The sequence below is a fragment of the Sceloporus occidentalis genome, unplaced genomic scaffold (genome assembly GCF_023333645.1).
Source record: "Sceloporus occidentalis isolate IW3139 unplaced genomic scaffold, rSceOcc1.0.p SCAF_10, whole genome shotgun sequence".
Taxonomy (NCBI): domain Eukaryota; kingdom Metazoa; phylum Chordata; class Lepidosauria; order Squamata; family Phrynosomatidae; genus Sceloporus; species Sceloporus occidentalis.
The window spans coordinates 17,341,958-17,364,793 of NW_028316990.1; the positions used below are offsets into that span (position 1 = coordinate 17,341,958).

The 22,836-nt window shown below is 42.1% G+C and overlaps 1 protein-coding gene across 1 annotated transcript in view; it reads left to right on the top strand.

The window, feature by feature from the left end:
• The window catches only part of LOC149305987 (putative NADPH-dependent quinone oxidoreductase VAT1L), a 42,127-nt gene that overhangs the window by 11,200 nt on the left and 8,091 nt on the right, over window positions 1–22,836 (top strand). The window contains exons 3-7 of the mRNA XM_089539915.1: window positions 1,570–1,785; window positions 6,362–6,504; window positions 11,641–11,744; window positions 14,262–14,317; window positions 14,993–15,187. Of these exons, the coding sequence (XP_089396041.1) occupies window positions 1,570–1,785; window positions 6,362–6,504; window positions 11,641–11,744; window positions 14,262–14,317; window positions 14,993–15,187 (714 nt within the window). The remainder of the gene's footprint in view (window positions 1–1,569; window positions 1,786–6,361; window positions 6,505–11,640; window positions 11,745–14,261; window positions 14,318–14,992; window positions 15,188–22,836) is intronic.

Consider the following 22,836-nt stretch of genomic DNA (forward strand, 5'->3'; position numbering starts at 1 on the left):
ATCGACCATGGTATCCTTCTGGAGCGCCTGGCAGAGGTGGGAGTCGGGGGCACTGCGCTCCAGTGGTTCCGGTCCTACCTCTCTGGGAGGTTCCAGATGGTGCAGCTGGGAGACGTGTGCTCCGACAGGAGACCCCTAACATCTGGGGTCCCTCAAGGAGCCATTCTGTCTCCCATGCTTTTTAACATCTACATGAAACCGCTGGGAGAGATCATCCGGAGACATGGGGCGCGGGGTTATCAGTACGCTGATGACACCCAAATAATTTTCTCTATGTCTCCGACTGATGCAGTGACCGGGGATGGCATCTCTCCTCTCGTGGCCTGTCTAGAGTCGGTAATGGGCTGGATGAGGGAAAACAGACTCAGCTTGAATCCAGAGAAAACGGAAGTACTTGTGATAGGTCCTCCTGGCCCAGGGATGGCAGTGGTTCCACCTGTCCTGAATGGGATCATGCTTCCCGTGAAGGACTCTGCACGCAGTCTGGGGGTGCTCCTTGACTCGTCGCTCCACCTTACATCTCAGGTGGATGCGACGGTCAGGAGCACCTGCTATCAGCTTCGGATGATACGCCAGCTGCGTCCCTACCTGAGCCGGGGGGACCTAGAAACAGTGGTACACGCTCTGGTCACCTCTCGGTTGGATTTCTGCAATGCGCTCTACATGGGGCAACCCTTGTACCATACCCGGAAGCTGCAATTGGTGCAGAATATGGCAGCAAGACTGGTCACTAATACACCTAGGACCAGTCATATAACACCGGTCTTAAAAGACCTACATTGGCTGCCTATTCGCTTCCAGGCGCAATACAAGGTGTTGGTCATAACCTATAAAGCCCTAAATGGCTTGGGTCCAGAGTACTTAAAGGACCGCCTCTCTCCGTACAATCCGCCCCACACACTCAGATCTACTGGGCAGCATCTGCTAAGAGTTCCAGAGACCAGATTACTCAACACCACCAGAAGGGCCTTTTCCACCTCGGCCCCTACTCTCTGGAACTCGCTGCCCATCGAGCTCCGTTCAGCAACCTCCCTGGCCCAATTTAAGAAGGGGCTGAAAACGTTCTTTTTTAAACAGGCTTACCCCTGATACTTCCCCTGAGAGCCCTCCTCGCTCTGTTAGCAACTTACGATTTGGCACAAGTTCTTTTATTGTTTTAATTGTATTGTTTTTAAATTGTAAATTGTATTGTATTGAATGTAGTTTTATTGCTGTAAACCGCCCTGATGTTTCGAAGGGCGGTATATAAATAAAGTTTTTTTTTATTATTATTATTATGGCTTGCCCAAGGCCATCCATTTCATGGCCAAGCTGGGAATCGAACCCGGGTCTCCAGAGTTTTAGTCCAACACTCAAACCACACTGACTCTTCCAATGCTGGCTATAGGCACATGGAAATACTCTTTCTCCAGTGTCATGGCAAATCCATGCATCCAACCCATTGCATCATGTTGCAGACACCCAATAGCAAGAATACCTGTGTGAAACCGGTTTGTAATTTTTGATTCCTCTGTAGCTGCTGTGCTGAAATGCCACTTCTTTGACTATGTTTTTTTCCACTGACTTCAGATTGGAGACAGAGTCATGGCTTTTGTCAACTACAACGCCTGGGCAGAAGTTGTGTGCACACCGCTCGAATTTGTGTACAAAATCCCCGACGACATGAGCTTCTCAGAAGCTGCTGCCTTCCCTATGAACTTTGTAACGGCGTACATGATGCTCTTTGAAGTTGCCAACCTGCGAGAAGGCATGTCGGTGCTAGTTCACTCAGCCGGGGGTGGAGTGGTAAGTTGGCTTTCATTCTACTTTTGTCCTTCAAGGAATTCTACGTTTTGTCACACTTGTTTAAATACCAGTGTCACCTTAATGTCCCAACATGTCAAGAAGGTTTGAAAGAGTTTGAAATTTTTGCCTGTGTACAAACAGGAGAAGAACTTTTATATAACATTTGATTAAGCATGGTTTCCATTTCATACAACTGTCATGATTTTGCAGGGACAGTTGTGATTAATCTTCTCTTGTCCCACTTGTTCAGCTGCTTTTAACATCTTCCAGGTTCTGCCTCCTCATCTCCCTTTGCTCCTTTGGCCTTTCCTTACTTACTCAAAGTACGTAAGTAGTTAGCACTCAATTAATTCAGCAATAGGAAAAGAAAAGAAAATCCTTCCCAGTAAGTTTAGGAAAAAGAAACTGCTAGAGCATCTCCTAGTTTGGGCATTCTTCCTGATTAATAGCTATGGCCATTATTGCATTCTGATGTTGCTTCTTCACATGTGTCCTTGTTTTCATCTGCAAAAATGTTGGAAGGTTTGCATTCCTCAGTAAAATCAAATGCTATCCATTGTTGTGGCATTCTTTAGAAAGAAGAATGGAAGTTGTAGCACGGGGGGAATCATTATTGTCTGCCAAAACTCTGACCATGCAGGCTGCAACCTGCCTAACAAGAATAAAATCATCTCAGTAGAAAATCTCTTTAGCTCCAGATAATCATGTTTAAGATGTATGACCCCTCCTGGGCCATTGCAGTAAAGGACTGGAATTTATAATCTTATTACAGTTCGGTACAGTACAGAGGAGGTCTGTTTCATTCTTGTTGAATATTAATTCCAAAATCCCAAGCGTAGAATGTTAAAATAACATGGAGCTGCAGAAAAAATATGGTTGCGAGGGAAATCCAGCAGGATGCAGGGATACTATGGACATATTGTTTTTAGTGACCCCATACTATTGATTGATTGAATACATGGTACTTTTCACTGGTTAACATGAGGAGGGAAAGGACATATTATTGCCCCAATGAAACTGAAATCCAAATTGATTAAGGCTTGCATGTGGCCCTTGGTGCTTCTTTTGTAACTCTCACTTCTGCCACCAACAGAATTGTTTTTTCAAAAGCTTTCAAAGGGGCTCTAGAGGACATTTTGCACTGCAGATTTACCCTGGAGAAGAGAAGGTTAAGAGGTGGTATGATAGCCTTGTTTAAATATTTGAAGGGATGTCATATTGGGGATGGAGCAAGCTTGTTTTCTGTAGCTCACAGGACTAGGAAGCAATGGATTCAAGCTACAGGGAAAGAGACTCCACCTAAATTTAGGAGGAACTTCCTGATAGTAACAGCTGTTTGACAGTGGAACATACTCCCTTGGAGTTAGTGGGGTCTCCTTCTTTGGACGTCTTTAAACAGAGGTTGGATGGCCATCTGTTGGATGTGTTTTGATTGTGAGTTCCTGCATGGCAGGGGATTGGACTGGATGGGGTCATACCATGATTCTAAGATTGGCAAAACTGTATGATGTGGAATAGTCTGGCAGCCTCCTGTACCCTAGGAAACTGTCACAGTTGCCAACAAACTAGATAATGGTTTAGAAAATGACTGAAAAGCCATGCCTGCATGAAACAATAAACCAGAATTGCTGCAGATCATGCATGCTTCCTGTTTGCTTCCTCTTCCAAACTGGAGCAACTAAAGGAATTAGGAAATTACCAGCCACAGGAAGCTCAGTAGTCAAATCTGGTCTCTGGTTTGCCAGTCCTCTGACCAAAAAGGCTTTGTAATTGGCATATAGATGTTAGAGGAATGACAACTACTACAGCCAGGTCGAATCAGATCACACTGATTCTGAAGGAGGTATACTGAAAATCCATCTTCTTTCTATATCTGTGCGGTAAATCTTCAGTTGGACTTTCCAGCAAGACGTCAGAGTGAATGAAGTGCCTGGAGGCTTTCATCCTAGTTCTCCATATATTAAAACATGGCAAGAATAAAAGCTAAAGCATGGACCAAATCAATTATGACCCATCAAGTTCCTTATGAATAATGAAGGAGAACAGACATTCAAAATGCCTTCTGATGAGAAGTTTCGGGACTCCCTTAGTAAAGTATTCAGAGAACTATTAAGGCCTGACAGGAGGAAAAGAAAAATTGCCCAGTTTGTTCCTAAATGTCATGAACATTCCTCTGAACCATCAGAGAAACAATGGGGGCCCTATGGGACTAGAACAGTGCCCTTGTTTTATTCCCATCAATGCAAAGTCCAGTTTCATTGTTTAAGTAGGAGTGAGGAGACTTTGGCCTTCGGACATTTTGGCACACCCCAACATAGTCAATGGCAAGGAAGTGGGAGTTTTAGTTCAGGACATCTGGAGAATTACAGGTCACTCCAGCCCTCCTGTGTTAATGTATTCCAGTAAGGTCATACTAAATAAATATAGAAGCAGAATTAAGTGTAGAAGAACATTTGTTGTTAACTATCATCGAGTGGATTTTGACCCATGGCGACCCTATAGATGAGACATCTCCAAGACTCCCTGTCCTCCACTGCTCTACTTAATTCCTGCAAATTCATACCTATGACTTCCCTAGTAGAGTCCATCCATCTGCAGCCTTCCTCTCTTTCTACTTCCTGCGCCTTTCCCAGCATTACTGTTTTTCCCAATGAGTCCTCCCTTCTCAAGATACATCTGAAGTACAACAGCCTCAGTTTTGTCACCTTCCATAGCGATTTCTGGCTTGATCTGCTCTAGGAGCCATTTGTTTGTCACACTCCCAGTAAATGTGTTCCACTGCTGAACAGCTCTTACTGTCAGGAAGTGCTTCCTAATACTGAGATGGAATCTCTTTTCCTCCAATTTGCATCTGTTGCTCCATGTATTGGTGTCTGGAGCAGCAGAAAACAAGTCTTTACCTGCCAGAGGAAGGAAAGGAGAGAAAGGGTAAAGTGAGCACCCAGTGGCAGGGAGTTCCACCACCTGAGAGCAGCCACCAAGAAGGTTCTCTCCGTGACTTCACCAAAGGTGCCTGCGATGGTGGCACACCTGCAGGGAGGTTGAGCACCAGCACCAGGTGTTGTGGTTATTGTTGTGTGCTTTCAAGTCATTTCTGATTTACAGCAGCCCTAAAGTGAACCTGTCACGGGGTTTTCTTGGCAAGATTTGTTTGGGAGGGGGTTGCCTGTGCCTTCCTCTGAGGCTGAGAGAGTGTGACTTGAACAAGGTCACCCAGTGAGTTTCCATGGCTGAGCAGGGATTCAAACCCTGTCTACAGAGCTGTAGTCCAAGACTCAAAACACTGTGGCACTCTGGCTTTTGTGACCATGTTTCAGGGATAGAAAAAAAGAGGAGTGTAGGAATTGGTGGAAGTTGGGAGACTTGGGGCTACATGCAGTCAGTGAATGGCACTTTGGATTCTAAGCCCTCCAATGAGACTCTATGGTCAACCTCTGGTGGAAGCATACCATAGAATCACGCTGGAGGACATAGAAAATGCTTAAGGAGAACATAGTTTTTCAGATTTGATTAAGTGAAACTGTGGGTACCCATCCTACAGATCTGGGGGTCACACTGTATATCTGTTGAAGGGGGATCTGCCCAAAATATTTTCCTTTAAAAAGAAAAGAACCATATTAGACCAAATTGTACGCAGCTTTTACAGTCTAATAAACATATTCTGTTGAATACACTTCATCCACAATGCACATTTATGACCATAGCACATAATTTGAGTCTTATTGTATGCAGGGGGTGGACTCATTTTTAACAATGGTTTCTTTCTCTTGCTACGTGTTCAGTTGCCCGCTTAGATTGTAATCTGTTCTGTGCAGCCATTCCTTACTGTGCAATGCCATATTGCTGATTATAATGGAAGTGGTAATAGAACAGAGTTCCATTGTTAAAAGTGGCACAGATTTCACCCTCCAAAAACTATATCCCATTTTTCTGTTATGCAGGTTGCTTTATCTAGTTAAGTGGATGAGCAACACTAAATCCAAGGTGCAGCTGTGATTGTATATATGTATGTGTGTGCACACAGCTTCTGGTTGCCTGTCCATTTATGACAACCCCATGAAAATAATAGGATTTTACTTAAGTAAGAAATATTCAGAGATGGTTTGCCACTAGAAGTAAGGGTAGTTTGGCCATATTTTGAGATTACATGACTCAGAAAAGACAATAATGCTTAGCAGTAGAAAAAGAGGAGTACCTCTTTCTAGATGGAGAGACTCAGTCGAGGAAGCCATGGCCCCAAGTTTGCAAGACCTGAGCAGGGCTGTTAATAACAGAATGACTTAGAGGTTTGTCGCTCATAGGGTCACCATAAGTGAAGCCAATTCTTTGGCAATTAACAACAACGAACAGTATCAACATAGGGAAGGTTCTCCAGGATCCTTCTCATAGGGCAATGAGTGGTAGAAGGCCCTGTTGGGGACAGATCAGATGGATCAGACGACCACCTGGTGTTCTCTTTCCCTGTCCCTCTCTCTTTCTCTCCTTGAACCTTTGCTGGGTGCTTCAAATAAAGGATGAATGAACTAAAAATCAGATGGTAGCCTTGCTTTGCTTGACCCGCTTGATGTCTTTGCAGGGACAAGCTGTTGCCCAGCTCTGTTCAACAGTCCCCAATGTTACTGTCTTTGGAACAGCTTCCTCCTTCAAGCACGAGGCAATCAAAGACTCTGTAACTCACCTCTTTGATCGAAATGCAGATTACGTCCAGGAGGTTAAAAAGTAAGTGGATTCATTGCTTGTTTCACTTACTTTAATTATTTGATGACTTTAAAAACTAACACAGTGATGACAATCTATGTCGTTTGCAGAGTATTATTTTCATTCTCCTCTGATGTGGGTTTTTACACAATGATAGTTGGAGTAAGTTTATAATACTGAAGTGTTTGAAAGGTAGGTTTGTACACAGCCAAAGATTTTTAGTTCCTCAACTTTGTGCTCTTCTAGATATACTAGGCTACGGTTTCTATCATTCCCAGCAAATGTCTGGAGAGGCAAATGGGTAACTGGAACTATGCTTGATCAAAGATGCAGTTGGAGAAAGTATAGGTTAAGTCGCCCTTATCAAGAATTCTGAAATCCGACATATTCAGAAACCCAAAACTTCTTTCATGCATGGCTGATATAGTGACATATTTGTTTCATGCACAAAATTATTTTTTAAATTTTAAAATATATATGTGCAAATACATAGCCTTCAGGTGTATATGAAACATAAATGACTTTTGTGTTTAGATTTGGGTCCGGTCTCCAAAATAGCTCATTATGTGTGTGTGTGTGTATGTGTGCGTATGTATATTTGTGTGTATATATATTTGTGTGTGTATACACACACACACACACACACACAAATACAGGTATTCCAAAATCCCCCAAAGAATAATAATAATCCAAAATCCAAAACACTTCTGGTCCCAAGTATTTCACATAAGGGAGACTCAACCTGCATCAGCAAATATAATAACTTCACATTTTGCAATGCAGACTTATGACAAAGAGGGAGAACTCTTTGTACCTTACTTTGAGATTCCTTCTAGAAATAATACACACTGTTCAAGTTTAGCCTGTGAAAATTACAAGGAGAAGCCTGACTGCATGTCCAACTGAGGTACTTAACTTGCATTTTAACAGGCATTGGTTCAGTTTTCTGACACCTTTCATCTTGCTCAGTTGAAGCAACCTCAGTACAAGTCATACTCCTCTTTTACCTGTAAGTCAAGCAATTGCTAAGGAGTGCAAGCTAATCATAGCCTCTTTTGATGAGGTTTCTCTTCTAAAAGCTTGATGACTCACCTTTCTTTTCAGAAATTGTTTCAAGCCAAACAATACGTTTTCACTCAGACTTCATCCTATAAAGAGGCAGTGCGCTTTGTCACTTTTTCTCTCAAGAGTGTTCCAGATTTTCATCTATCATATTACACCATTCACATTACAGAAATAAGCCAATTTGGAACCAGTTTGTTTCCGTGACATTCACACTTGCTTCAACCAGAATTGATGCAGTTGGGGAGTGGTGGTCGAAAAGCCCACTTAAGCCAGTGCATTTGGTACTGGACCCTTTAGCAGTTCTTTTTTTAAGAGCCACAATGATCCTCATCTTTGGTAGTTTGAGTACGCTACCGAATCGATTTGGATTGCACTGCATCATTCCCAGAAATGGAGGTGCCTCCATTTTAAATTGACCACAGCAAGAGGATGGCAGATGCACCCTATTTGTGCTTAGCAAGTAGGATGGTTATAGCCAAATTTTGGAAAGACTATGAAGTCTCCACAGTCTCTCACTGGTTACATAAACTCTGGAGTATATCTAGTGATGGTGGAAAAACCTGACAGCATGCATTAGAGAACCTAGAAATAATCAGGTAGACAATTCCTCTTATGAAACCTGGTATCCTTCTATTAACTTCTGCAATACTAGTGATGTTTACCATCCATCTCTGGAAGGATCTGTTTTGGGGATAAATCTTGTGGGTTTTAATGTCATATGGGGTTTCTGTTTTAGAATATTGTGGCTTCTACATTTAATCTTGCAAAGGTGTCCCTGATTTATGCTCCTTAATTTTTTTTTAAAGAAGTAAAGAGCAACTCAGATGTTATTGTAATATTTTATATGTTTCTGCTTGACTCACCTAAAGCAACCTGGTTTCTGGGGGAACAAGGGAGAGAATTAAAAAATGCATCATCCAGGCCACAAAGTTGAGCCTCTGTTGTGACTCTAATTGCTATTAGCCAATTTCAGACATTATCATTGTCATGAGATAAATGCGGCTCACGCAGACTTGTTCACCAAACCTTACGCCTTTCGGACTCCCTAGAGAACAATTATCCCTGACAACTGCACCAATGGTTTTCTAAATTGTTTAATTAAAGGATGCCATGAAGAGGATTATTATTTTTTAAGAATTACTAGGGCCAGTGATGTGAGTAGTTGTATAATTGCAGAGCACCGTCAGATCTGACCTAAGGCCAGAATTTAAAAGGTTTTGTTCCTATGAGGAGTTGCAATATCAGGAAACCACCATTTTGGAGAGGGGGAGGGAAAGCAAATTTGTTCTGAAATCTGGTCTCCTGAATCTCCATCCTTAAAAAGTCTTTGAGTGACTCGTCTCAAAAGAATGGTATCCAATCGTCCAGCATCTCATAGACTTCAATTAGCCCAGCTTCTCACTGAAGACTCATTCAAATATGACTACCAGCTCTCATTTGCTAGTGGTATCTTTCAAACACTGTCCTCTGACAGTCATTCATATACGTAGAGGGTTAGCCTCTATAAAGCAAGAAACTAGCCCAGCCTCCCAAATATCCACTCTAAAATGACTTGCCAGGGCTAGATTATAGTTCTAAGAGATGCATCCAGATGGAGTTCTAGGCCTTTGGATATTAATTTAATTATTAATTTAACTTTTAGTGCAGTGGTACCCAACCTGTGCTCTAAGGAGCCTTTAGGACTCTGCATGCACTTCCCCCTAACCCCCCCCCCCCCCATAACACTATTCTTAAACACCATTAATATTATATTTAAAAGAATTAAAAATACACCCAAGTCTTTTCAAAGCATGGGCCAAACCCGTGTGCGCGTGTGTGTGCGTGCATGCAAATGAGATGTGTATTTGGAAATACAGACCATATATTTGTGTGAGAGAGAGCTAGACAGAAGGAGGGAGAAATATATTGTGCATGCATCCTTCCTTCAATGCATCTGGTCATAATTTTTCCAGAAACAAATTTCATCTTACCCACAGTGGAACACCTGCATATAATACATCTAACCCATGGGCCCTTGCTTTCCTTTCTCCCAGCCCCAACTCCCCTAAGATCACCAAGACCGACACCAAGGTCTGGCCCTACTTGGACACATTGACACTGCCTTCTAGGTCTGCTTCCAGTGTAATGATGGCAATGGCAATGACGTTACCTTTCACCCATTCATTCTCTTATTTGCTCATGGATCCATTGCTGGATTCTGTTGTTTTATTTTCACAACAATCCTGTGAAGGAAGGTTGTGTGAAATACAGAGAGTGACCCAAGCCTACCATTTACATTACCCATTACGCTACCCAGGGTCTTCTTCCGATCTGGAGCAAAGGGACCATGTAAACCCTCAGCAGAGTCCATCTCATTTTAACTCATGTGTTGTTCCAACCATATCTGCATTTAATTTGCTGGCGTTTTCCACTCTTCTTATTTACAGCCTTCCTTTCTTTCTGTGTAAAAAAGCCCTTAATTTCTATTTCCTACGCTGGCCTCTGTTCTCATCCGGTCCTGCAAAATTTTAATACCAATAAATGATTGTATATAGCTTTCCTCTCTCCTTGCTTACCCGTACAATCTACAGCGGAGGTGGACTTTCAGCCTTCCTGATTTGCTTTTCTTAATTGTCCTGTTGTGGGCTTAATTGGCCTGATCTATGTGCAATCTGTGATCAAGTGCCCAACCTCAGGACACAAAAGACATCAGCAGGAGCTGATGTGGCAAGGGGATGCTGCCCTCCAAGGTCTCCTGGAGGACACAGTTGCCCAATCCTGCTGTACATCATACTTTATCTACATATTTCAATCAAGGAATGCCCAAATCTGAATGCTTTATCTCTATTCTTAGATCTGAGGCTTATCTCTTAAACTTTATAAGTGCTGGATGTAGGGCCGAGGTAGCTGTCTCCAATACATGATCAGATTATTCTGGTTGAACTATAACACAGAACACAATTGAAGAACCTATCTGTATAAGAATTCTGACCAGATCTTTAAATGCTCTTATACTAGTGTTATGCTAGTGCTGGACGTGAAGAGTGTGAGCAGGAGTCACATATCCCCCAATACTCTTCTACACATGACACAACAATTTTGGAACCAGGGAAGAAACCTCTGGATAATTCTACCCTTGGAGAAATTGCCCCAGTAAGCTTAAATGAGGGGGAGAGTGAAAATGGGGCAAAATGCCCTGTTGCATCACCCAGAGGGACCAGTGGCCATTTCCATCCAAAAATGAAGGGGATGATTTATAGCACTTTGACATTCAAAGGGGGTTATGCTGCTCCCAGGAGCTCTTGCCCACCTCTTCTGCTAATGGCCCATCCTAGCCACAGATTGCAGCCAGGTCAATGATTTATGATGATAATGAACATTGGCACAATGACCACAACATTTTAAAAACACAACCACAATGCACAATGTTGCTGTATGTGAAACTCTGTTTCTGCCACTTTCAGCAAGATATGTCTGCTACATCATGACTCAAAATTCACCCTGCATGTGTAGCATGACTTCTGGACATGTATGTCACTAACAAGATGCCAGGCATAAAATTTAGTTTAGATAGATTTGAGAAATCAGTATCAGTGCTAGTCATTTTTCTATTGAATGGATATTTAAGATTTGACATGCCACACAGATGGTGTCTTCCATATCCATACATAATGTATCCAACTTGGAGAAGAGCCAATAATCTTCAGCCATAATGCTGCAAGTGTAAAAGCTGTAGCAAATGGTAAAAACATTTCATAGAATTATAGAATTGGAAGAGAGCATAAGGATCATCCAGTCCAAACCTCTACCATGTGGGAAGACACAAACAAAATACTCCCGACAGATGGTCATCTAGCCTCTGTTTAAAAACCTCAGAAGAAGGAGACACCACAATTTGGATTGGTCATGCTTACATGAATCTCACCATATTTATATCTGCCATTAGAAATAGGTTGTGGTGGTGAGTGTTTGAACCACAGAGTCCCACTTCCAGACTGTATTCTGTTTCTATTTCCATTGTTGCTCCTTACTCCTGTGAGAATCTGCAGGAGTCCATAGGGTTAAAGATGGCAAGCCTCTTACTGCAAAACCTGTCTGTCTCTCCCATTTCAGAATCTCGCCAGATGGTGTAGACATCGTCCTGGATTGTCTTTGTGGAGAAAATACAGGCAAAGGTCTCAGTCTTCTCAAGCCACTTGGGACTTACATTTTATATGGTAAGTAAAAGTAAGTTAACAGAGAAAACCTAAACTGCTCAAACAACAACCAGCTTTGGGTAGCCAGTCCAGTTAGGTGATTATTGGTATCCATAAACACTGAGCAATTTCTTCTTCCTACTGCCCTCCAACGATCAGCTCAGACCCTACTTTTAGAAGCAACTCCAGGGTCACCTCTCAGTCTTCTCTTCTGAATCCTAGATTGGTAGCCCTTAGTCCCAGGCTTACTTCTCACTAGAGCAATCTCATAGCCTTGGCCTGACCCCAACAGGCCAAGAATAGAGGGAGAAAAAGAGATTAAATGGGGAGGAGAGAAATGCATAAGGGAAATGTTTCTTTTGTGAAGTAACCAATGATGGGATAATCAGGGTCTCTGTCCAAGGTACCAGAACATCTCACAGAGAACCTGATTATCCCATCATTGGTTACGTCTCCCATCCACCTTCAAGAACTTTCTTTCCCAGGGATTTCACATCACCCACTTCACAAAGAGCCTTTTGGTAAGAAAACAGTCTTATGCCCTGCCAGGCAGCTAGACAAGTATTTGGGCTTTCAGCCCAATTCTCCTCACTCTATGTGCAGGAGATTATCTTGGCAGTAAAACGGCAAACCCCTCTCCCCATCATGTCTGAAAAGATCTTTCAGAAGGCAATTTGGCTTTTATAGACTACAGGCCAGAGACCTGACATGTTGTTAAAGAATCCAGTTCCCTCTCTTCTTGACTACCCTTCCCACTTTTGCTGATATTTACCATCTTGACACACACCAGCTCCTGGGAACTGGCAAGCAAAAGGCCTCTGAGAAGGTTGACTCTCCAAATGCCAGGGTTTCCCCTTCAAAGAGTTCTGCAAAAACAATCCACAGACAATGCCAGGGTGATTGCTTGTGAAGTTGGTTAGTTACAGATCCCTCAAGTTGGAAGGGACCTCAAACTGCCTGCCGGTTCAAGGAATCCATTGTTACAGCACCCTGATAGATGGCCACCCAGCTTGGGTTTAAAAACATTTAATGAAAGAGAACTGAAAGTAAATCTGCTCCATGGCTAAACAGCTTATACCATCAGGACATTCTTGCAAACGTTTACTCTCAATCACTTCTGAAGCAGTTGCATAAACCAGATCATGCGAAGCAAGAGAGAACATTGTCTCCCAGCATCTATATGGCACCCCTTTGAATAATTGAAGATGGAAACATTTTGTCTCTTAATTCCATCTTCTTGAGACGCTAAAGAAATCCTTTAAAAATAAAAAAAATAAAATGAATGCTTGTTTTTGGTATCTATATGAAGCAGAATGCAGCGTGGTAGACAACAGGAGAAAATATTCCGGATGCTCTTGTAAAGTTAAAAAGAGAAACTTGCACTCATTGTATCAGGAAATCTATCTTTGGATAGGAAAGGTGATAGACAAAGATTAACTAGATTTCAATAGAAGAGCCCATAAAAGCTGGCTCTCATGTGTGGATGTAAGCCACATTGAATTGGGAGCCTTATGGACGATCTCTTCCCAGTATCAGGAGCCGCATCATTCAGCTTGCCTGCCATGGTCTGTAATGTTAATGTAGAAGGGTATAGCTTTGCTTACTCACTATTTATTGGTATTTATATGTAATGCAGCATTGAGGGGGATGATGGGATATACAGTGGGGTGTTAATTGCTGGAAACTGTTGACCATATTCCTTTGTGCTTAATGGAAGAGTTGAGACTATCTCCAGAAGAGCCATTGGGAATGCTGGCAGGGGAAAGAAGAGGAAAGAAAATAATGTTTTGCTTTTGTAATGAATGTGGAGGTAGCCCGACAAAGATCTGAAATTTTATGTGCTTCAGTTATGCTTTGATAACTCTGATAACAACGTCTCTGGTTAGTTGCTGAGTAAAGGTATTCTGAGTTTTACTGCTGGATTTCTGAACTAAGGGGTTATTGGACTTCACCATTTCCTGCACCCATCCAAAACCAATGGCTACTACCAATTTTGTGGCTGCAGTTACACCTGAAATGACCTCAATGTCTCTGTCTGTGGTACAGTAGGATGCCCAAGTGTCCCTTGCACCACAAAGCCCTCTCAATATGTATTTTTCCTACCCATCTAGATGGTATAGGACAGCAAGATGGTCCTTTTTGTTTTCCCTGCCACTGCACCACTGTGAGTTTTCCCCAGCCAATTGGGAGCAGTGAGGACTGCAAAAGTACCAAGATTTGGGGCAGCATGTCCTGCACGTCTCAGGGAGCCACTTGGCATGATTGAAATTGGAAGGCACTTGGAGGAGATATTTGGCCCGTAATTGTTCTGAAAACATAATTGGGAGTGCAACCAGGTTTCTGAATGGGAACAGCAGCATCAAATAGAATGGGCAATTCCATCTTAATATGTCTTTGATAAGCCTTTTTTGGTGTAGAGAATGGGGGTGTTCTTTGAAGATTTTGACTAAAGATGCACTCTTAGGCACAGGTCTGGTGTCTGTAATGAGCAGTTTCTACATTCATGGATTCTCTTTCTTTGCTTTTTTATTTTTCCAGGCTCATCAAACATGGTTACTGGGGAAACGAAAAGTTTCTTCAGCTTTGCAAAATCGGTAAGTGCAAAGATCTTCTGGCTCTCTTATACACAGCTTATACATACATGTCTTGCTGTTTGCCAGGCTCCCAGCCCTCTCTGTGTTTGCCCATCTCTTCCTTCTTTTTCACTTCTGCTGTACAATAACCATCTCACAAGCCGGAGAACAAAGTAGTCAGTGCGTAGCAAGGCTTGGAAATGTTGCTTTTGTGGACTACAGTTCCCAGAATCTCCAAGCTTTCTAGGAGATTTGGAGTTGCAATCTAAAAAAATGGACAGGGATTTATCCAAGCTGCAAAAGACATGCTGGAATTTTTTACAAATAAATATTTATTTATACAAATACATATTATTATTATTATTATTATTATTATTATTATTTTACTTTTCAAATTAATTCCTGTCATTTTTGGAGGTTGCCAATTTCGACTGAGGACCAGGATATTCCTCAACTGTCCCAGTTTGACAGGGACAACCTCAAACTGTCCCACTTTCTCAGCTCCTTTGAAAATATCCCAGTTACTCTTTCTTCCTCTTGGCTTCCTTTTCTTGGTTTCCTCATATACCACAGCAAACTGGCTGTGGTATATGTGTTGTGGTTTATATGAAGTTAGGGTTTTATTTTATTTTAAAACAATACTTATTTATATAACTTATATTGGTTCTATTCTCGTTGCCGTTTGTTTGCCTGCAGTGGTGGCAAGTGGAGAAAGTGAACCCCATCAAGCTGTATGAAGAAAACAAAATTATGGCTGGATTTTCTCTCTTAAACCTGCTTTTCAAACAAAACCGGAGTGGGCTGATACATAACATAGTGGACAAACTCATAAAACTGTACAATGAGAACAAGATCAAACCACGAGTGGATTCACTCTGGGCACTGGAAGAGGTAGGGAGGCTGCCTTTTTTCTTTCTCGTTGTAACCAGTTTTTACAGGGCAGCCTTGGAGCAAGTCTGTTAAATATTTGGATAACATATTATGACTGGGATCCTTTTTCCTCCTGTAGCCAGCTGCAGAAATACAGCAGTGGATCAGTAGGTAAAGAGTGTGAGGGTCATTCTGAACAGAGGTGCCTCAACCATTAAAAGAAACATGCACAGGTATAATGGGACTGCCCTAGCTCAATGCTAGGGAATTCTGAGCACTGAGACATTTAGCCTTCTCTGCCAGAGACCTCTAGTGCCACAACAAACTACTATTCCCAGGATTCCCCTACAACTGAGTCAGAGCAGTCTCAAACTGGATGATTTCTACAATGTGTTTTTGACCAGAGTCAATCGACTCAAGTCTGTATCAATGGTGAATGTAAGTACTTCCCTAGTAACCCAATATTAGTCGGCCCCATCCCAACCAATAATTTACTGTAGATGCCCCATCCAAATGGACAGTGAATCAGCCATTTCAGTCTAACGTTGGATGGAATAATGGATTTTCAGCATCGGACCTGAACTCAGGGTTGTTTCGTAAGTATGAGTTGCAACTCCAATGAAATAAATTAGACTTATCTTTGAATAGAGAGAATTTGAAACACATTTCTTCTCAGTTTTGTAAGCATTGTGCAGGGACAGTGTGAAGAGGTACAGTAGTGTCCAAATGGCGATTAACAGCTGGGGTCTAATTCTCATTTTATATGTGCAAATAGCAGAAGGCCATGCTATCCTGGAAGTCTTAAATGACAACGTTCTTTTATTTGTTTGGAAACATTTCATTTAACATTTGGCAGCAAACTATCCTGTCATTCTGACATTCGACTGAGATATGTGCAAATATAATCTGTTCAAGACTGTAGTCTAGCTCATTTACGAATCCTACTCACTGTTCATGATGGAGAATTTCCAAAGCACATTCAGGCTTGGAATTGTCAAGAATATAATGATCCTGTGGTTTGGGGAGAATATGTTCAGTGTCATTTGCATTCAGTTCAAATTTCCATTGGTATGCTTAACAGTTTTGGCTAGAAAAGCAGAGGCTTCGTAGGAATAAATGAATCAATAGCCTTCATTTTGAATTATTTAAATACAGTATTGTCTTCACAATAAAGCAGGATGGAGATCAACCATAAAAATTAGAATCATGAGCAAATATAGATTTAGTGGTCAATAAAACAATGCACAACCCAGACTAGAAAGGTTTCAGAGACAGTAGCAGAATCTATGTGTTCTGTCCTTTAATTTAATAATACATTCAGGTCTTAATGACCAAAGCAGATACCATATGATTATCCAAAGCCAACTTTGGCTGTGCAAATAGATAATGGCTGGTATTCAGTATTGCAATTAGAGATTTGTAACCTCAAATTACAGATCCATACCTAATCTGTATTCAGTAAGACTACATAGTCTGTTAATTTATGTAAATCCTCTGCCTTGTGCCCCAGACACCAGTTGGATGGACTCCGTTCACCTAATCCACCACTGGCTCGTAAAGTGTGCTGGGAAAGGGGGCTTCAAGTCAAGAAACATTGCATAGATAAGTTTCCTTAACTAAGTCGGAGCCCAGCAAATTATTCTTTCATAAAGCAACAAGGCATATCCACAATCACTGAAGGAGGCAGTGAAGCAACCAGTTCAAGAATGAATGTGTTACTCACACTTGTTGAAAGACACTTAAGCATCACTGTGGTGCCAAAAATACTCAGAGGAATGGCAGTTTTAGTCAGATAAAAAATAAGGAGTCTTGTACCACCTAAAAGATCAGTTGTTTGTAGATGGGATGATGATGATGATGATGATGATGATGATGATGATGATGGTGATGGTGATGGTGATGGTGATGGTGATGGTGATGGTGATGGTGATGGTGATGGTGATGGTGATGATGATTATTCACTAAGTGGCATGAATTGATTGCTGTTGCTCCACCTCTGGATTTGAGTGTGGTGTAATGGTGGTTGTTGTGCAGAAGGAGGCTGTGGAGAAGGAGGCTGTTGTGTAGAAGACAGAGGCTGGGATAGAAGCAATACCACCACAGTTTGTAAAAGCTGTGTGATAGTGACTGTCAGATGCACATTTGCTACTGAAAACTGGCTACAGAGCTTCTATTGCTGGTGTTGCATCCTTGCCGCTCAAGTTTCTTTATGTCCTCTTTGTGTCTGAATCGTTGTGTCCAAGTCCTAGTATTTGCTTAAGGTTCATGTCATGGCAGTTCCAAGCTGCTTGCTTGGTATGTCTGTGACAGCTGGCAGAATGTATGTAATATCTCATATGATATATCGTACAACTCTCATATGCATCATATGATGCCTCCAAATATATCCATCCAATGAAAAGAAACAATCCAGTTCTTTCAGTGAGGAGAGGATTAACTATACCTACTGTTATTAGTTTTGATAGGATGGTTATTAACTCAGTATATTGGTTGTTTTATTATGATAAACTTCATACCCTCCGGCCAAATGTTAAAAACCGAAAAAACAGGTCTGTTGGTGGAGGCATTTCTTTTCCAGAGGTGAACAGCTAAACTAATGAAATGTGTTCCTCTGTTACTCCCAATATTATTTCTATGATGACATTTCCTTTGTCATGCAAATAAGATTACAGAAGGGAAAAGAGCCCATGGTGTGTTGGCTTTCTGTTTTGTCATTTGCCTTGACAATATTTAACATCCTGCCGGTTCTGATGCCTCTATTAAGTAAATATTGGATGTTCAAAGTCGTATAATGGGTTCAGATGGTAGATCGGTGACATCTCCCTCTCTGTACAACATTGTCTGATGTAATCAAGTAAACTTCATTCATAGTAGATCAAAGCAAACAGAAGGCAGCAGTCTGAACAGCCCATCAGTGGAAAGTGGTTGCTTTTAGAAAACCTTTGGCAAAGGGAATAAAATCACTCAACTAAGACTTGCAGGCTGGAAACCAACCAACCCAACTCCAGCATTGTAGGCAAACTTTAGCATTTCCACGAGGAGCCAATTGTCTGCAGAGACTGGGAAAGATGGGGGTACTGTCAGTGCATTCTGCTTCAAGTGTCAATGTCAATTAACAATTATAAGCTGTGGGTCACAGCAAATGAAATCAGACTTCAGAGGAGATGGTGCCATCGTAACAGTCTGGCAAGGTTGCTTTCCTAAATACCCATGGCTACATGTGACAAATTTTGAACAGCAGCCAGACTGAAGTGGGGAAATCTTTGAAAAACAAGTAAGAGGACGTGTCCCGAGCTCCCAGCATCCATTCCCCCAAATGACTTGTTTCAATGCACATTTTAATGTCTGCTGCTCATCCACAACCCTTAATTTCCTGGGATATTAAAAACTGGAAATATTTATGGAAAGACACCAGAGGAGATTTAGTCCAATTCCCTGTCAATGTAGGTAATCCACCAGCATCTAACCCAGAAAAGGAGAGTTCACTGCCTTCCAAGATACCTGTTCCGCCATTTGACAGTCCTTGCCATTTGGAGGCTCTTCCTTTTGTTTAGTGAGACTCTCCTTTCTTGTAATTTAAGTTGACTTATTTGGATCCTGTCCTGGGGAGCAGCAGAAAACATGCTCACTCCATCTTCTATATGACATGCCTATCATATAACCCCTGAGTCTTCTCTTCTCCAGGCTGGACATACTCAGCTCCCTCACCTGTCCTTTATAGTACTTAGTTTCTAGTCCTTTCACCATCTCAGTCACCATCCTCTGGACTAGCACCCACTTATCAATTCAGAGATGTAGACTGAGTACATAGAGAGATCTTGTAGTACCTTTGAGACTAACTGAAAGAAAGAAATTGGCAGCATGAGCTTTCCTAGACTTCAGTCTACTTCCTCTGAGGAAATATCTATCTCCTCCAGTTAATGGTCCAGATAAGCATAAGTGGGCAGGATGATAATTTGGGCAAAACCATATGGCAACTTTATGCTCATCTCAATATTAGTCTATTCAGCTGAGCTAATTACCAAGCAAATGAGCCATCGTGCCAAAGAGTCGTGCTTTTCCAGTCATGTAAAACATTCTGTTTGTCTTTAGCTTGCTATTTTTGGCCATTGCCAAACCCTTTTTAATTCTTTGACCTCACTGCCCTAGGGCACATTTATTATGATGACCTTTGTGATTTTGTTGTTGGCAATATGAGGCTACATCTGATACCAGTATATCATAGGGGCCTATAAACAAATCACCACGGTCAATCAGTTTATATTGCAGTGAAAGCAAAGGAGGCCTGGATAGCGAGAGCAAAGCGTGTGAAAGAGCAGGGAAGTAGTTTGCAGCCAATTAATTCAGTAGAAGGAAGAGAAAAGAAAAGGAAGACGCAGAAGAATCCTGTCCTACCCAGTAAGCTCAGGCAAAAGCAAACTGCTACAACCCCTCCTAGCTTGTGTATTCCTTCTCATGGATAATCTTTGCTAACTGGATCACATTCTGATGTTGTTTAACTACTTATCATCATTGAAATGTTAGAGAGTATGTGGTTGTACAGACTGGCACTTTGTGCTGGCCTATACGCGCAGTGAGGGCTGAGTGTCTGCAAGCTTGAAGCCCTTACCATGCCACCCAGGTGCCATTTCAGTACGTACCTGTCCACACAGTGCACGCCATGATGACGCACACCAGATGCAGCACCCAAATGGCACAGCACAGAAGGGGCATTGTCATGGCATGCCGGCACACCTATGGCACCCCTCCCAGGATGCAAAAAGAAGCCCCTTTTCTGGGCTTCTTTTTGGTCCCTCTGGAGGCCGTGGCATGCGGTTGCCATGGCGTGGATCTGGGACAAAAAAGGGTGGCATTTAGCCACCCGTCTGTATAACTCCTATATCGTCTGTACCAAGTCATCTGTAAAGGATTCTAATTGTCCATTCAGAATCCAGACAAAATGCTTCGTTTTCCCCCAGTGATAGTTCACACCAACATACTACTGTTGGGAAAATCCATTCACCCTCACATAACAACTACTGCAAAAATTGCAGGCAAACTTGGAGGCAACATGGAAGCCTGAGGGTGCAGGTGGGTGGTGCATATTGTCCTGCTACTCAAAACATCTCAAGGTTTTAACCGTGCGCGCTCTGCCTCCATTGCAACAGTGGGATGGTAAGAAGTTAAATAGGTATCATGTTTCTTAATACACTTCTTAACACCTTAATGTGATGACTGCAGATTTCATAGGGGAGTGGTGGTGGTGGATTCTGTGCATGAAACAATATGAAGCAAGAATATTTTACAGCAGGGCTGTGTGTTTGGCTGTCTGCCTCCTGGGGTTTTCTTCCGCCACGATTCTGTAAAAACAGTAATGACATTTTTCCCCATCCCAGAGTCATCAACAATCATTTCCTCTATGCTGTTTACTAATTGCCTTTTATGCCAGACAGCTGGAGCTAGAGTCCTCTTAGGGATGCATTTGCTTCATTATTTTCTTGTTTAAAAAATTATGAGGACAAGTCCCGGTGTAGCTCTGCCAAAATATGAATTCCAAATAATAAAACCATGGAGCAAATTCTTTTCCGCCTCAGCTCTATACTTTGGGATTCATAGGAATTCAAATATGCATTGGGACCACTCACTCAAACCTATGTGGTCGAATCCGGCACAGAATGACATAGGAACATATGCCGTCAATTATTTGTTACTTTTTACTACCTTATGGACTGGCTACAAAGAGACTGCCAAATTGGAATAGTAGACATCTAGAGGGCTACATGGTACCCCCCTTCTCTAGCTTAAATGAATATGCATAGCCTCTTCAACATTGTCACTGTATGGCCATCATGTGTCCTTGTGTGAAAGAAACATAGGACTCTGACTTCTCTATGAATGCATGGAATGAATTTCTGGGAGGGAAAAATCCATGTCCATCACATGCTATTTCCACCAAAGTCATACTAATCTACAGCTCAAGAATCTTGTCAAGATGAGCTAGCATACATAAAAAGCCAAGTTCACCAGTCAGGTAACTGTTTTAGCATTTAAGCAATCCTTGTAAGCAATGCTTTTAATATAATATGTTTCAATAATGCTGTTGATCTGATTTATTAGCAGCTCAATTTTACTTCAGTAAGATATGCATGGTTGCAACTTTCCTCTGTGTCCAGATGAGAATCATACTTGTCTAGAGTTGAAATAAATAAATGATGAATAGCCAAAGTATAAAATGTTGAAAAAGGAAAAGGTCCCTGCTTCAGGCATACAACCTACAAGAGAGAGGCGGAGGGGAAAGAGAGAGACAGAAAAGACATGGGGGAAGGAAATAATTTCCCTCTACAAAAGATTTTACTCACCGCACGTACCTGTGTGCTCCAGCATTAAACACACAGAAATAGGGGCATGCTTGTAGCATCTCAGATTTCAAAGTTCCCACCTCTGAATCATTGCCATGATTGGCTCTAACATAAGGCAGAGTGAGACAGTCACTTTTGGTGGCAGATGCTGGAAGGCAGCAGATGTCAGAGGAGAGGCCTCTGTGCAAGAAGTCCTCTGTATCATAGTCAGTGCCAAAGAAGATTCACCTGCCACTCCAGTCAGTCATCTTTGGCATGTGGAGTGGGAAGGGACAATATCTTGTCATTTACCCCAGATAGCAAGATAGCTCTGGTGGGCTGTAAGCATTGGCTATATCACCTACTTGCTGCGGGGTTACATACTGCTAAAGCACTTTTTCTATTTTGTATTCATTCATTTTGCATCTATTAGTAGCCGTTTCAGAACCTTAATCCTGCATGCATTTTTAAATTACACAGGGATCCAACACACATATAGTGTATTCTCCAAATATCCCAGTTTAGCATGGACTTTCCCAATTAATCCTCTGCCGTCCCACATTTGCAGTTGCTTCTAAAATGTCCCAGGTTCTCCCTTTGTCTTCAGCTTACTTCAGTTGTTTGAAACTGAGTTCAATGTTCAAAAGGAGTTTGCATTCAATTAACTCAGCAGTTTGGAGAGGAGAGGATGGTAAGAACCTTGTCCTTCCCAGACTCAGACAAAAGCAAACTGCAGCAGCCTGTCCTAGCTCATGCATTCTTCCTCATTAATACCCTTTGCCATCTTGACCACACTCTGATGTTTCGTGGCCACATGTGTCTCAGTTTTCCCCTGCAAAATGTTGCAGGATGTGTAGACACTGTGGAGCTGCTACTTCCATTCGTTGTCCCTTACCATTGACTTGAAGTGATAGGCACTGCAGTCCTTCAGTATTTGGAAAAGCATATTACTCACCCACTATATCATCATAGTGAGCAGGATTTTGTACGGAGGAGCCTGGCATGTTTATATCACAGGTGTGAAGGGCTCCTCTCCATGCATCTCAAAAGTACAAGAGTGGCCAGCAGGCATGTCAGCCTTGGAGAATACAGTAGCTAACAGATGTGACCTTGGTCCCCTTCCCATGTTTCATAAGCACCCAGAATGTGATGGGAAGCTACTCCCCATGGTGCCTGATATTTGTTATAGATGGATAAGTGCCAAGAGGCAGTGAACTTCTGAATGCAAAACAGGCAACTTTTTTTTAGATTTTTTAGGCTGATCCTTTCAATCTGGGCAAGAACGGGTTCAGTCGCCTGTGCTGCTTGCGTTGCCAAAGTAACTTTGACGCTAAAAGCTTGCGCTGGTAAGCC